The sequence below is a fragment of the Hemicordylus capensis genome, chromosome 2 (genome assembly GCF_027244095.1).
Source record: "Hemicordylus capensis ecotype Gifberg chromosome 2, rHemCap1.1.pri, whole genome shotgun sequence".
Classification (NCBI taxonomy): domain Eukaryota; kingdom Metazoa; phylum Chordata; class Lepidosauria; order Squamata; family Cordylidae; genus Hemicordylus; species Hemicordylus capensis.
Window position 1 is genome coordinate 58303939 of NC_069658.1, and position 13072 is coordinate 58317010.

Below are 13072 nucleotides of genomic sequence, written 5' to 3' on the forward strand. Positions count from 1 at the left end.
AAGCAAACATAACCATAACCTCTGGCCTCCCTGGAGGAAGAGCGGGATATGAATGTAATAAAGATAAAATAAATAACCCAGGATGTATAATATTTTTCTCCTGAATTCAATCATTTATGCATTGAAGAATGAATATGTATAATAATTTCACTTGAACTTCAACAAATAATAGCCAGTCTGAAACTACATAAAGTCCAGTCTAAATTGCATAGAAAGGTGTAGAAAAAATAGCAAGAGATGTATTCTTACCTCGACAATATCTGAATTCGTTCGACTCTCATGTGGCTCATTATACTCTGTATACTTCAGCAACACCTTGTCCATATCAGTGCTGGCATACTGGAACAGTTTGTTGGTGCTATTGAAGATTATTAGAGCAATCTCACAGTCACACAGAACACTCAACTCATAAGCCTTCTTCATTAACCCAAATTTCCTCTTCGTAAATGTCACCTAAAAAAAAGAGAGAGCAAAAATTAAGTTTTATCCTTTTATAGATCTTTTGCTTTTCATGAAATATTACTTTGCAATTGCTATAATATCTGGAATTTTACAAGTTCAGGAGGGAAGTGAACCAACCAAGCTATAGTTTGAACATCAAATATAAATATCTTGGAGGAGCAAGTAATGGAAGAAAGAAATATCCACCAAAACCAAATGGAGGAAAGAAAGGCGAGAAGCATATCCATTAATCTAATCTGCATGTTTCTGGTCTTATTTATCAGTTCAAAGGACTGGCACAGGAGCTTTCTGCATAATAAGGCAATTCAATAGACTTAACTTGTTGCTTATGCAACAGTTTTTCAATACATTAGCAGTATCATATATGCATTTGCTTTAAACTGATAACATTTGGCACCTTGACTTCAATCACAGAATTTTTTTTTTTTAATGCATTCCCTTCAGTGGAGAGGGTAGCTCTGTGGAGTTTCTCCTGTCACTAAAATGACCCCTTATCAGTACCATAATCTAGTTTCACTTTGCAAAATAGTCACATATATAAAATATAACACTTTAAATTAATTTCACTTCACGTTGTCCAATGTCAACAGGTTATTAATTAAGGAAGAAGAAGCTAATATAAGCACCAACAAACCAGGCATATATTTACACATGTTACATTGATACATACAAAATTAAATAAAAATGGACTAAGTGCTTCTATTTATTTCTCTTCTACCCCTGCTAACCGCCCCCCCCAGCCAGGTTATTCCTCCCCCACTCTCAATAATGAAGATTTGTTTGCTAATTATAATAGTGTTCAAGTAAAATAATAATCCAAATCAGATACAATAAAGTCAGTTTTTGTAACCAATTTTTGAAATTACCTCTTATAATAGCTAAGAAATAACAATAGGAAAAAGCAATTTATGTCCACTTATAAATCCAGCGAAACACAGTGCAGGCAATTTCTCATTTTATATTCTGTACACAAGTAAAAAGGTCACGTGCATGGTGAAATGCAAGGGAGATTATGTATTTATTTATTTGATTTATATACCCGCCCCTCCAAAAATGGCTCAGGGCGATTGTTATAGCAACGGCAGTTATAGCAAACAGCAGTTCTTCATCCATTCCTTCTTTTGAGGCTATAATATACAACGGCACCATTTAAAACCATTGCCTCATGATAAGCAAGACCAGCAGATTGAAACTGGATTTCTTTGTCTATTTTCAAGTGACTCCACCATGTAAAAACAAAACACCTTGGTTAAAAAAAAGGGGGGGGCTCCTTGGAGAAGAAGCACCTGTCAAAACCAAAAATGGTACTTGGTCACTTCTTCCTTGCACACACCAGAGATGTGACTTGGTGAGTACAGCACAGCTCCATGTGTAATCAGATGCTAGTTACTATCAGTTCTTTAACGCTATAAGCAAAAGTCTCTCTGCACATGGATCATTCCTAGGCATAAAAGACTCCACTGTACATGGCTCATAAAGCTGCTGTTTTATCTTCTTACATGCCTAATGCAGGCTAATGCTAACTGCAGCCCCAGCCTACCATGAGATCTCAGCTGGTCATGCCATGGAAAACGTGACATTAAGTCTGTCTAATCCCACCAGTTAGTCCACCTCAAAGAAATATGGCTAGAGGCCAATTCTCTGTACATTTCCCCCACAATGTAGACTGAATGATGTTACATGTTGCCACCTCCATCCTTTTGCTTCTGTTACAAAAATATATTTACCAAAAGATTATACCAGTCTTAAATCATTGCATATTTTTAAAATAATCTGTATATTGCAACTGCACTGTACTTCCCCCCTTTTCAATGACATCTCAGTCCGCCATGTGGTTAAATCAGAACAGTTGCATATAAGCCAATTGACAGCCAGCAACTAAGTATCTATACTTAACCAGCAAGCTTGAAGGACTGCATCATAAGATTTAACTATGTTCTACAAGTCAACCAGCATACAACACTGTTCAAGTCCAGTAGAACATGTTCTGGGGAAATCCTTGAATAACTGAAGTCATTGGGAATAATGTGGCTGAACTATACAGTGGATTGGGTTGTCTGATTTCAGGAGGTCCCTCTAGGAACATTTTAGTTAAGAAAACCAAAATCCATGTGCTTCTATCCCTAATCTACTCTTTAGCTCACTCGCCAGAGCCTTAGGGCACTTCACACAACCATGCACGGGCATAACTAAAATAGGGCAAGGGGAAACAGTTGTCTGGGGGCCCACTGCCTTGGGGGCCCTCAGAAGCAAGTCACATGACTGACTCTCTCAGCCGCACACCTGCCCGGGCTTCCTTCCATTGTATTCCTCCTCCGAAACTGATGTGAGAGTTAAGACCTGGAGCTACCATAACAGCATGTCTTTCTCTAGTACCATTAAATGACTTGCATCGTCCACAAGTTACAAAACCTTTTAAAAAATAATTTAGGATATACTGAATTATACTACACTATGCTTCTTGTTACCACTATTCAGCCTCATTTAAGATTTCTTTACTTCATGAGCTGAGCTTCAGTGACGGGGGGCACATTTTAAAATCTTGTCTCTGGGCCCACTCCAACCTTGCTATGCCCCTGCAACCATGAACTGGGTAAGAAATGAGTTCTACCCAGTTTCAAGACTGCAACACAAGTTTTGCAATCCTGTATTAAATAAAAACAAGGTAGGAGGCTTGATCATCTGTAAAGATTTAGCTGGGTAGGATGGTTTTTCCACCTTCCTTGTTTAGAAGCAGGGGATGGAATTAGTGCAGGACAGGGGCAGCCCTATCCAACTGGAGCTTGACGAAGAGGTTTCTACCTCCTCCCTTGTTTTTATCTAACACACCATTGCAAAACGGAAGTATGCCCAGCTCCCAAAACAGGGTAGGCCTTGTCTCCTAGTCATATCCTGTTTATGGTAATGTGAATTGCCCTATAATGTTGTACCTGCATTCAGATGTCAGTGCACAAATATATGTTTTTGGTTTTCTGGTAGCAAGCATGATTTGTCCCCTTTGCTAAGCAGGGTCTGCCCTGGTTGCATATGAATGGGAGACTACATGTGTGAGCACTGTAAGATATTCCCCTTAAGGGATGCAGCCTTTCTGGGAAGAGCATCAGCATGATTGCAAGCAGAAGGTTCGAAGTTGCCTCCCTGGCATCTCCAAGATAGGCATGCTTGATAGGCTGGGAGATATTTCTGCCTGCAACCTTGGAGAAGCCGCTACCAGTCTGTGTAGACAATACTGAGCCAGACAGAACAATGGTTTGACTCAGTATATGGCAGCTCCCTAAGTTCTTATGTGTGAATGATTTTCATTTTAGAAAATGAACCTGGGCATAGGTCCCTCAATGATTGGTACAGATAGGAAGTGTACTATTGTACCTACATTCAACATAACATGAATAACCGTACTTGTGCACAGATCTATACCTGTTTACACTGTACACAGAACACAAAAATGTTGAATATAATGTAATGTTGAATATAGGACTGAAGCCTTTCTGGTACTGGATAGATGGATGGATGGATGGATGGATTTATTTATTTCATTTCATTTCTATACTGCCCAAAATGTAAACATTTCAACAATTAAAATTAAAAAGTTAAAACTATTAAAACACAATTAAAACAGTATCTAATTAAAAGCCTGGGTGAAAAAATGCATCTTGACAGCCCTTTTAAAAGTTGTAAGAGATGGGAAGGCTCTTATTTCAGCAGGAAGTGTGTTCCAAAGCCTCGGGGCAGCAATGGAGAAGTCCCGTCCCCAAGTAGCCACCAGACAAGCCAGTGACCAAGAAAGGCAGAAACTTGGACCAACTAGACTGCAGCTCCACTAGTAATAACCTGTCAAAGAGAAATTCTCCACCCTCACCAAAATATTTTAATTATTAATATTTTAATAAAATGTTTTCAGGTTGCTAAAAAGTAAAATAAAAATATAAATGATGCCAACAATAATCATAGTAAATGCGATGACTAGATACAAAGGGAAAAGCAGGGCTCCTGCATCTTTAATGACAGCGTAGAAGGAAATTGATCAGGTACAACTTAATAGCTAAATTGATTGGCCACCTGCAGTTTTGTTTCTTTCTTGTTTAAAATTTTGTTATGGCATTTTGCTAAACTATAAAAGTGATGGTGATAAGGTACAACTTGCTATGCAGAGCTGAGTAAAGGTGGACCTCCTGAAATCACTTCTGCTGCATAACTCTGAGACACACAGTGGCCCCCATCCTCTTTTGCAAGTGGACATGCATTTTCCTTCTTCCCCCACAAAACAATGACACAGCAGAAGTGGCAACATCACAACACCACTGCTATGGCCCCACCTAAGGTTTGGACATGATGCACTTTGGGATCCCAACCTTTCAACTGAGGACCATGACACCCATAAGCATACCACACAAGTAAGAAAAACTCACACGAGGAACATAGGAAGCTGCCATATACTCAGTCAAACCATTGGCCGAGCTAGCTCAGTCTTGTCTTCACAGACTGGCAGCAGCTTCCCCAGAGGTTGCAGGCAGGAGTATCTCTCAGCCCTATCTTGGAGAAGCCAGGGAGGGAACTTGAAACCTTCTGCTCTTCCCAGAGTGGCTCCATCCCCTGAGGGGAATATCTTACTGTGCTCAACCATCAAGTCTCCCATTCATAGCAACCAGGGCAGGCTGGACCCTGCTTAGCTAAGGGGTCAAGTCATACTTGCTATCACAAGACCAGCTCTCCTCTCTACCCTCCTACCTCAATTTAATAGTGAGGCTTTTCTCTGATAGTGAGGCTTTTCTCATGACCAGCCTAAAGTTGCCTGGGCTGCCCCAAGCAAGGTTAGGCTGGACGTGAGAAGCGGTGGGATCCTTGCAGAACCCTCTGCTCCCCTCCCCTCCTGTCTAAACTCCTTAATAACTCTGGCTTTTAGCCAAGGTTAAAGGTGCTGGGAATCGTGTGATTCCTTGGGCTGTGTGCAGCCCGAAAAATCACAGAGATGAGTGCATAGAGCACCTGTCAGAGGGGGGAAATCCCCAACGCAATGTGCTTTGCATTGAGGGATGCCTGGAGACTGGAACAACAAGTTCCGGCCCTGGATCCCTCCGCCCTGCTTCATGCTTCATGGAGCAGGGCTGTCCGTGTGGATGTTTGGGAGGTGTGCCAAAGCCGACCTGCTTGGCTGTCTGGAGGGAAGGTAAGTGAAAAGCAGCCTCCCCACTGCACCCTCCCTGCCTGCCCAGGGCAATCATGAGAATCGTCCCAGAATGAGTACAAAGGTATGGCTGAAAAGGTTCACTAAGCTGTAGTAAATGATCTTGGATGTAGGTCCCCCAAAGCACCTGAAGTCAAGTGTGCCTTCCCCACTGTAAGTGATCATATGCAGAAGGGGGTGGGAGAGCCAAACCATAGGGCCACCATCAAATGATTTAATGTTCTTTCAATATTGTCTGTGCTTTGCAGGAAATGGCAATACATTTTTCAAGTGACATGAGTACATCTGTGATTTCTTTTTTTAAAGAAAAGGTTAAACAGCCGAGGACATGGAATGAGTAGGATGCACGAACCCCACATACTGTGTTGCACCAAAGCTATTTTCAATCAGGTTTGCAGACCACAGCTCTGGAGGAGGAGTATCTGTATATAGTATGGTTTCTGTTGCAGAGAAACCTCAGAATTTAGCGTCTTACAGCTTCTCGCCATCAAAGTACACTTTGGGACAGAAATATCTTTAAGGCCACTGTTTGTGTTTACTGTTAGGTGCTCCTGGACATTTAGGGAGACCACATAAATGTGCTACACAGCATACACTAATTTTCATAAGACATGTCACGGACCATTGCTTACGATTTCTATTCACTACATTGCAAATTAAAATGATGACAGAATAGCAAACAGTTTAACTTCATTTTTCCTTTAAAATGCATTCTTAATTTCTCAGAATTAAATTCATTAGCATCTTCCCTAAATGTATTTATATAATGATCCTGCCATTGTTCACGGAGAGATAAATCTGTTTTCATGCATACTGTTTCTAAAGTGAAAGAGAAATTTCACTATTCCTTTAGGTATGCCACTCATTTACAGTTAAAAACTTTTTTGTATTTAAAACAATATCATAAATCATTGGTAACATACTTTTACAATAATACATCTTTTACAATATGAATACATCTATTCTTTGAGAGATGTTGGAAAGTGCAAGAAATTATTAAGCTCTGCCTGAAAGGAATTTCAGAATGAATTTTCTTTTTCTGTTATTCATACATACATTGAACAAAAGTATATTAACTTTTAAATACACATGAATATAAAAACCAATACATACTTTCAAAAACTGTGTAATTGGTCTCCAGTCTGCTATACAGTATTAGCAATTCAGCTAATTAAAATTAGTTGATAAGCATTGATTGAGAGGGCAGACATGATATTTAGTTTGGCAAAAGTCTGCTGAATACATAAGAATTAATAGATCATTATTTATTTTATTTATCATTAATCATGCATTATTAAAACAAGTCATTGTTTTGTCTCAGGGCAAGTCATCTTGACTCCTGAATATGCGACTCTGTGCTCAAGAAGGAAGCTCAATTTGGTTGCAGTAATTTACACACATGAAAATGCTATCATGCCCTACCTGTTTTAGAAGATTTCTGAAAGATTTATTCATAGTGCTCAGTGCCATAGCTGACTATAGACAAAATGAAGAGTGACTTAATTAGGGACAGACCCAGACATGTTGATGCTTAGATTAAATACTGAAATGGCAACCTTTCCCTTTGCACTGAATTGTGGAGCTCTCAGGAATGAACCCATCAGACTAGGCATGCTGAGCATGGGAAGTCTGTTAGACAAGCAGTGATTAAATATGCACATAGGATGGAGATGACCTGTATATTTAAATGTATGCCTGCAAAAGATACTAGGAGGAAACAGTGCAGTTTAAAAGTTTAGAACAGGCATCCCCAAACTGTGGCCCTCCAGATGTTGCTGAACTACAACTCCCAGCATCCCTAGACACATTTTTTTGTGGCTGGGTATGCTGGAAGTTGTAGTTCAGCAACATCTGGAGGGCCGCAGTTTGGGGATGCTTGGTTTAGAATGACAGAGAAGGCTGGGGCCTTGTAGAAAGCAGCTGGCCTCCCCTGCTAACTGGGAGGTGCCTTTTAAAGTGTTATATTTCTTATATTTGGAGGGGAGTGAGAGAGCAACTGTCCCTATTCAGCCCAGCACAGCATATGTCCAGTGGATGCTGCTCCTCTGTAGGGATGTGCATGGAACAGGATTTGCATTCCAATGGAACGCAAATGCCCAGAATGTTCTGCCAGAACTACTGGTTGTTCCAATGGAGTGAGCTCATAATGTCTCAAGTGTTCTGAGCATCATTTTGGCAAGGTGAAGGGAGAGGTACCTTTAAAAATCATCATCTGATTACCACTCGCACCTATGGGCCCCCACGAGCAGTGGCACCCCACCTGTCATCTCACACCGAGGCTGCCCCACCTACAGCACTCTTCTGACCTCAGCATATGCACAACAGCCATCAAATGTCGATGTGCAGAATGTTTTGAGCTCAAGATGTTCTGGCGTGGAATGGGGTCATTCCATTCCAAGCTCAAAACACGCCCTTCATTTCAAAGGTGTTCTGCTTCGAGCTTGAAACACTCAAAACAGCCCATTTTCAGTCAGAACATTTCAAGCTTGGAACATTCTGCACATCTCTACTTTTTCTTTTGGATCATGAGTCTTTTTTAGAATAGGGGACACATTTTCTCATTCTTTTGGCTAAATAAACTATTTTGAGAACTTTTTGTTGAACTGATAGTACATAAATGCTATATAATAATAATAATAATTAATAATAGCAGCAGGAGCAGCTCATAATATCGGGACTATGAGAAAGGGGTTAAAACTCTGACACTTCAGCTCAAACATCAGCCAGAGAGGAGGTTTGGATCAGATGTGTCAATGCAATAGCTGGCTCTAGCCCCCCAGGAATGAATGTTTCAGTAGACCAAGAGAAGATGATTAGAAAGATTCAGCAGCCTTTTCCTGGGCAGCAGGTACACTACAGCAGCAGCAACTTTCTCTCTCAGCACCCAATCATTTTTGCTTTTCAGGAGGAGGAATGGGTGCAAGAACAAAAATTCCAAAACTCTTACCTAGTTCTCTTGCCTGCACCACCTCCCTTGCTCAGAGTAAGACAGAGAGCCCTTTCTCACTGTTCACGAGAACAGGGCAACAAGGTTTGTCGGGAAGAAGCCCTAAAGAGCTTACCTCCCCACAGACAATCATTCCACCTTCCCTGGGCAAGTGGATTGCCTGACCAGAAAAGAACCGGCTGTTGTCAGCAGTTCCAAGGGTCCAGGTGCCAGAACGTGTCACCCCACTCCCTGGAGCTCCAAAAATGCACCACGCATGTACATGGTGTATTATAGGGATCCCCCTCCCCTCATCGAGTCTGTTGCCGTGGCTGCTTAGAGCCACAGCTCACAGACGATCTTAAAAATGAGGTTAAGGGAACACTCGCTCCCTTAACCTCATTTTATTTATTATTATTATTATTATTTTACACAGTCAGACAGGTATTATTGACTGGTTTGTTTTATCCAGACATCGAGTCCTTCCCAACGACCTGGGATGGCTGAATTTTATTGTCAGTTGTTATAGATATCGTCGCAGAATATAGGCTGTTCCCAGTAAAGCTGATTTTTGTAATTGGCTGATGGTGATTTCTGTGGCCCCTATGGTGTTGAGGTGCTCTTCAAGGTCTTTTGGAACTGCACCCAGGGCGCCAATTACCACTGGGATTATTTTGGTCTTTTTCTGCCACAGCCTTTCAATTTCAATTTGTAGATCTTTGTATTTGGTGATTTTTTCGATTTCTTTTGTCCCCAGACCCCGACCCAAAAGAGACACAGAGACTTATTTTAATGGGGAAAGGACCACAACTTTATTAAGCAACACAAAAGGCATAGCCAACTGTAAACAGGTTGATAATCACCACCCTACCACAACAGTGTGGCCCTACTAAGGCCGGGTAAGGAAACCACTATCCTGCCCGCACCTTACAGGGTGACACACCCTGGCTCAGGAAACAGGCAGGTAGAAAACCTGCCCCTCCCCCTCAAAGCCAACCCCCTTCCTTAAAAGGGGGCCTGGATACTTCTAGGCCTTTGCCCACCCCGGACCGCTCAGCCCAAAGGTTAGCGAAGTCCTGAAGCCGGTTTCCTGGCCAACCAATTCTCCCCGGGCCGCACAAACCACAGGGGAGCGATTGACCAGTCCACCTCTTAATTATCCAAAGGAGCTCACCGAAGGTCTTACCTCAAGATACCCCCCCCCAGCCCACACTGTTCCTGCCTCGTTGTGACCTGCCTAGCTCAACTAATTCTTCCCTTTACAGAACAGAGTAGGCGAAAAACCCCTAACTGTGGCCAATCCGTTAGGAGCAAAAAATTCCTACTCGGCCCCTGGTAGGGCGACCAGTCACTAAACCTGCTCGGAAAAAGGGGATGGGAGGGAGGGGATGCCTGGCTGAACTGAAGGCCAGGGGGCGGGAGCCGGCCTCCTAACAGCTGTAAACCCAGCCCACTGCTCCTGCCCATCCAATGGGCACTCTTTTCGGCCGAGTGCAGAGGGGCTGTGACAAATTGCCCTCCCCTCTGCACACGTCCAAAGGGGAGGGGCATTTCTTCTATTCTGCTATCCCCTGGCATTGCTATGTCGATTATTTTGACTTGCTTTTCTTTCTTCTCTACTACAGTTATATCTGCTGTATTGTGTGGCAGATGTTTGTCTGTTTGTAGTCAGAAGTCCCATAATATTTTTACATCTTCATTTTCTTCAACTTTTTCAATTTTATGGTCCCACCAATGTTTGGCTACAGGTAGCTTGTATTTTTTGCAGATGTTCCAGTATATCATCCCTGCTACTTTGTCATGCCTTTGTTTTTAGTCAGTCTGTGCAATCCTTTCACAACAGCTGATTAGGTGGTCCACTGTTTCATCTGCTTCTTTACAAAGGCGGCACTTGCTGTTTGTTGTGGATTTTTCGACTTTGGCTCTTATTGCATTTGTTCTTAGTGCCTGTTCTTGTGCAGCCAGTATTAAACCCTCTGTTTCTTTCTTCAAGTTGCCATTCTTAAGCCATTGCCAGGTCTTGGTGATGTCTGATTTTCCACTTATATTGTGCAAATATTGGCCATGCAGTGGCTTATTTTTCCATTTTTCTGCTCGGTTCTTGACTTGTTCTTTCTTGTAGGCCTGCTTTGTTTCATTGGTGTTGAATAGTTTCTTGTTCTTGACCATTTTAAGTGCATCTTCTTCACTGTCCTTGATATATTCTTCAAGGCCTCTTTTCTCCTCCTCTACTGTTTGATGGACTTGCAGCATTCCTCTTCCACCTGACCTGCAAGGGAGGTATAGCCTATCGACATCACTGCGGGGGTGCAGAACATGATTAATGGTCATGATTTTCCTGGTCTTACGATCTAGTATCTCTAGCTCTGCCTGGCTCCAGTCTGTTATTCCTGCAGTGTATCTGATAACAGCTATAGCCCAGGTGTTTATGGCTTGTATGTTGTTCCCGCCATTGAGTTTGGACTTGAGGATTTTTCTAACTCTCCTGATGTATTCACTTCCAATTTTTCTTTTAACTTCAGTGTGTGCAATGTTATCAGCCTGGAGAATGCCCACGTATTTGTAATATTCTTTCTCTTCCAGGTTCTTGATCTTGTTTCCATTGGGCAGTTCTATTCCTTCTGTTTTTCTTATTTTTCCTCTGTTCATTATTAATACAGCACACTTGTCTAGTCCAAACTCCTTTGCTATATCGCTACTGAATATACAGACAGTGTTTTGCAGTGATTCGATTTCTGACTGGGACTTTCCATACAACTTCAGATCATCCAGGTACAGCAGATGGTTGATTTGATTTGATGTTTTAGATGTTTGGTATCCGAGGCCTGTTTTGTTTAGTATTTGTGAAAGTGGGGTCATGGCGATTACAAACAACAGAGCGGATAGTGAGTCCCCTTGGAAAATGCCTCTTCTAATGCTAACCTGTCCAAGTGTCTCGTCATTGTTAACTGTGTACTCCACATGCTCATTGCTTTTTAAATAAATATCTGAATGTTTTTGCTGACACCAATTGTTTCTAAACATTTTAGTATCCATGTGTGAGGCAATGAATCGAAGGCTTTCTTGTAGTCAATCCATGCAACACTTCGATTGGTTTTTCTTCTCTTGCAATTTTCTAAAATCATTTTGTCAATCAGCAGCTGGTCTTTTGTGCCTCTGGTGTCCGGGCAATTTCCTTTCTGTTCAACTGGAAGCTGTTTGTTAGTTAATAAGTGTTGCATCACTTCATCTGCTATTATTCCAGTTAATAATTTGAACACGGTTGGCAGACAGGTGATCGGTCTATAATTACTTGGAACTGCACCTTTTGCTGGGTCTTTCATGATGAGATGAGTTTTCCCAGTTGTTAGCCATTGTTCAATATCACCTCCTTGCAAAATGTGATTGAACTGTTTTGATAGTTGTTTATGAAGGCTTGTTAGGTGTTTAAGCCAAAAGCCATGCATTTCATCGTCGCTTGGAGCAGTCCAATTTTTAATTTTCTTTGCTCTTTCACTTATTAATTCTGGTGTTATTAGATCTTGATTTGTTGGTTACATTTTTTGACGTCTTTCATCCATCTTGCTTTTTTATTATAATCTATTGGATTGTCCCATAATTTCCACCAGAATTGCACTGTTTCTTCTTTATTTGGTGTTTCTATGTTTCTTGCAGTTTCTCCTTCTATGCTTTGGTAGAAACGTCTCTGATTCGACTGGAATTGGAGATTATGCCTGTGTTGTGTAGTTCTGGCTTCATATCTGCTAATCTTCTTTGATACTGCTGTTATTTGCTGCTTTATTATTTCAAGAACTTCTCTAATTCTCCTTGAATCTAGGTGGTATTTTTTGATTAGGTACTGTTTGGTGTTTTCATTCTTCAGCTTCTTGTCTTTCATATCTTTCAATTTACTAGCATCTGATCTAAGTCTGGAGATTTTATTTTCTAATCTAATCTTCCATTTAGGCAAAGTACTACTTTCTTTTTTTACAGGTCCACTGATCTTATATCCGAGCTGTTGTGTTGTTATTGTTGCTGCACTGTACATTAGTTGGTTTGTTTCTTGCAAATTATTGGTTGTTATTTCTGCAAGTGCAGCATTGACATCTTTTAATGCCTGAGCAAGTTGTTTTTTGGCAACTGTTTTTAGAGCTGGAAGTCGAACCCTGGTGGTTGTTTGGTTCATGTGCTCAGTTATTTTTTGCTTTAGTTCTTGTTGCTTTTCTGTTAAACGGCATTTGGGTTTTTGAGGTGAAGGCAAAGGGGAGGTTGCCTGGTTTTGATTTTGAAACAGTTCAGCAACAGTGGTATCTTCTATTTCCAACACCTCCTCCAGATGCGCCTGAGCAACTTCTTCAATTGGTGGTAATTCTTCTTCCATATCTTGAGCCTGTGTTGCTCTTTCCAGTTCTTCCAGCAAAACTGCTGTGAATACTTTATTTCTTATTATGAATCTTCTCTGGTCTGTTAGCCTTTGTTCTCTTATTTCTGTATCTGGATGCTTCTCTTTCCAAATTTGG

At 41.2% G+C, this 13072-nt stretch overlaps 1 protein-coding gene across 25 annotated transcripts in view; it reads right to left on the bottom strand.

The window, feature by feature from the left end:
* Positions 1-13072, bottom strand: part of MEF2C (myocyte enhancer factor 2C) — a 256797-nt gene that overhangs the window by 122611 nt on the left and 121114 nt on the right. For all 25 annotated transcript variants that reach the window (XM_053293566.1, XM_053293571.1, XM_053293568.1 and 22 more), the window contains one exon: positions 250-453. In XM_053293566.1, the coding sequence (XP_053149541.1) occupies positions 250-453 (204 nt within the window). The remainder of the gene's footprint in view (positions 1-249; positions 454-13072) is intronic.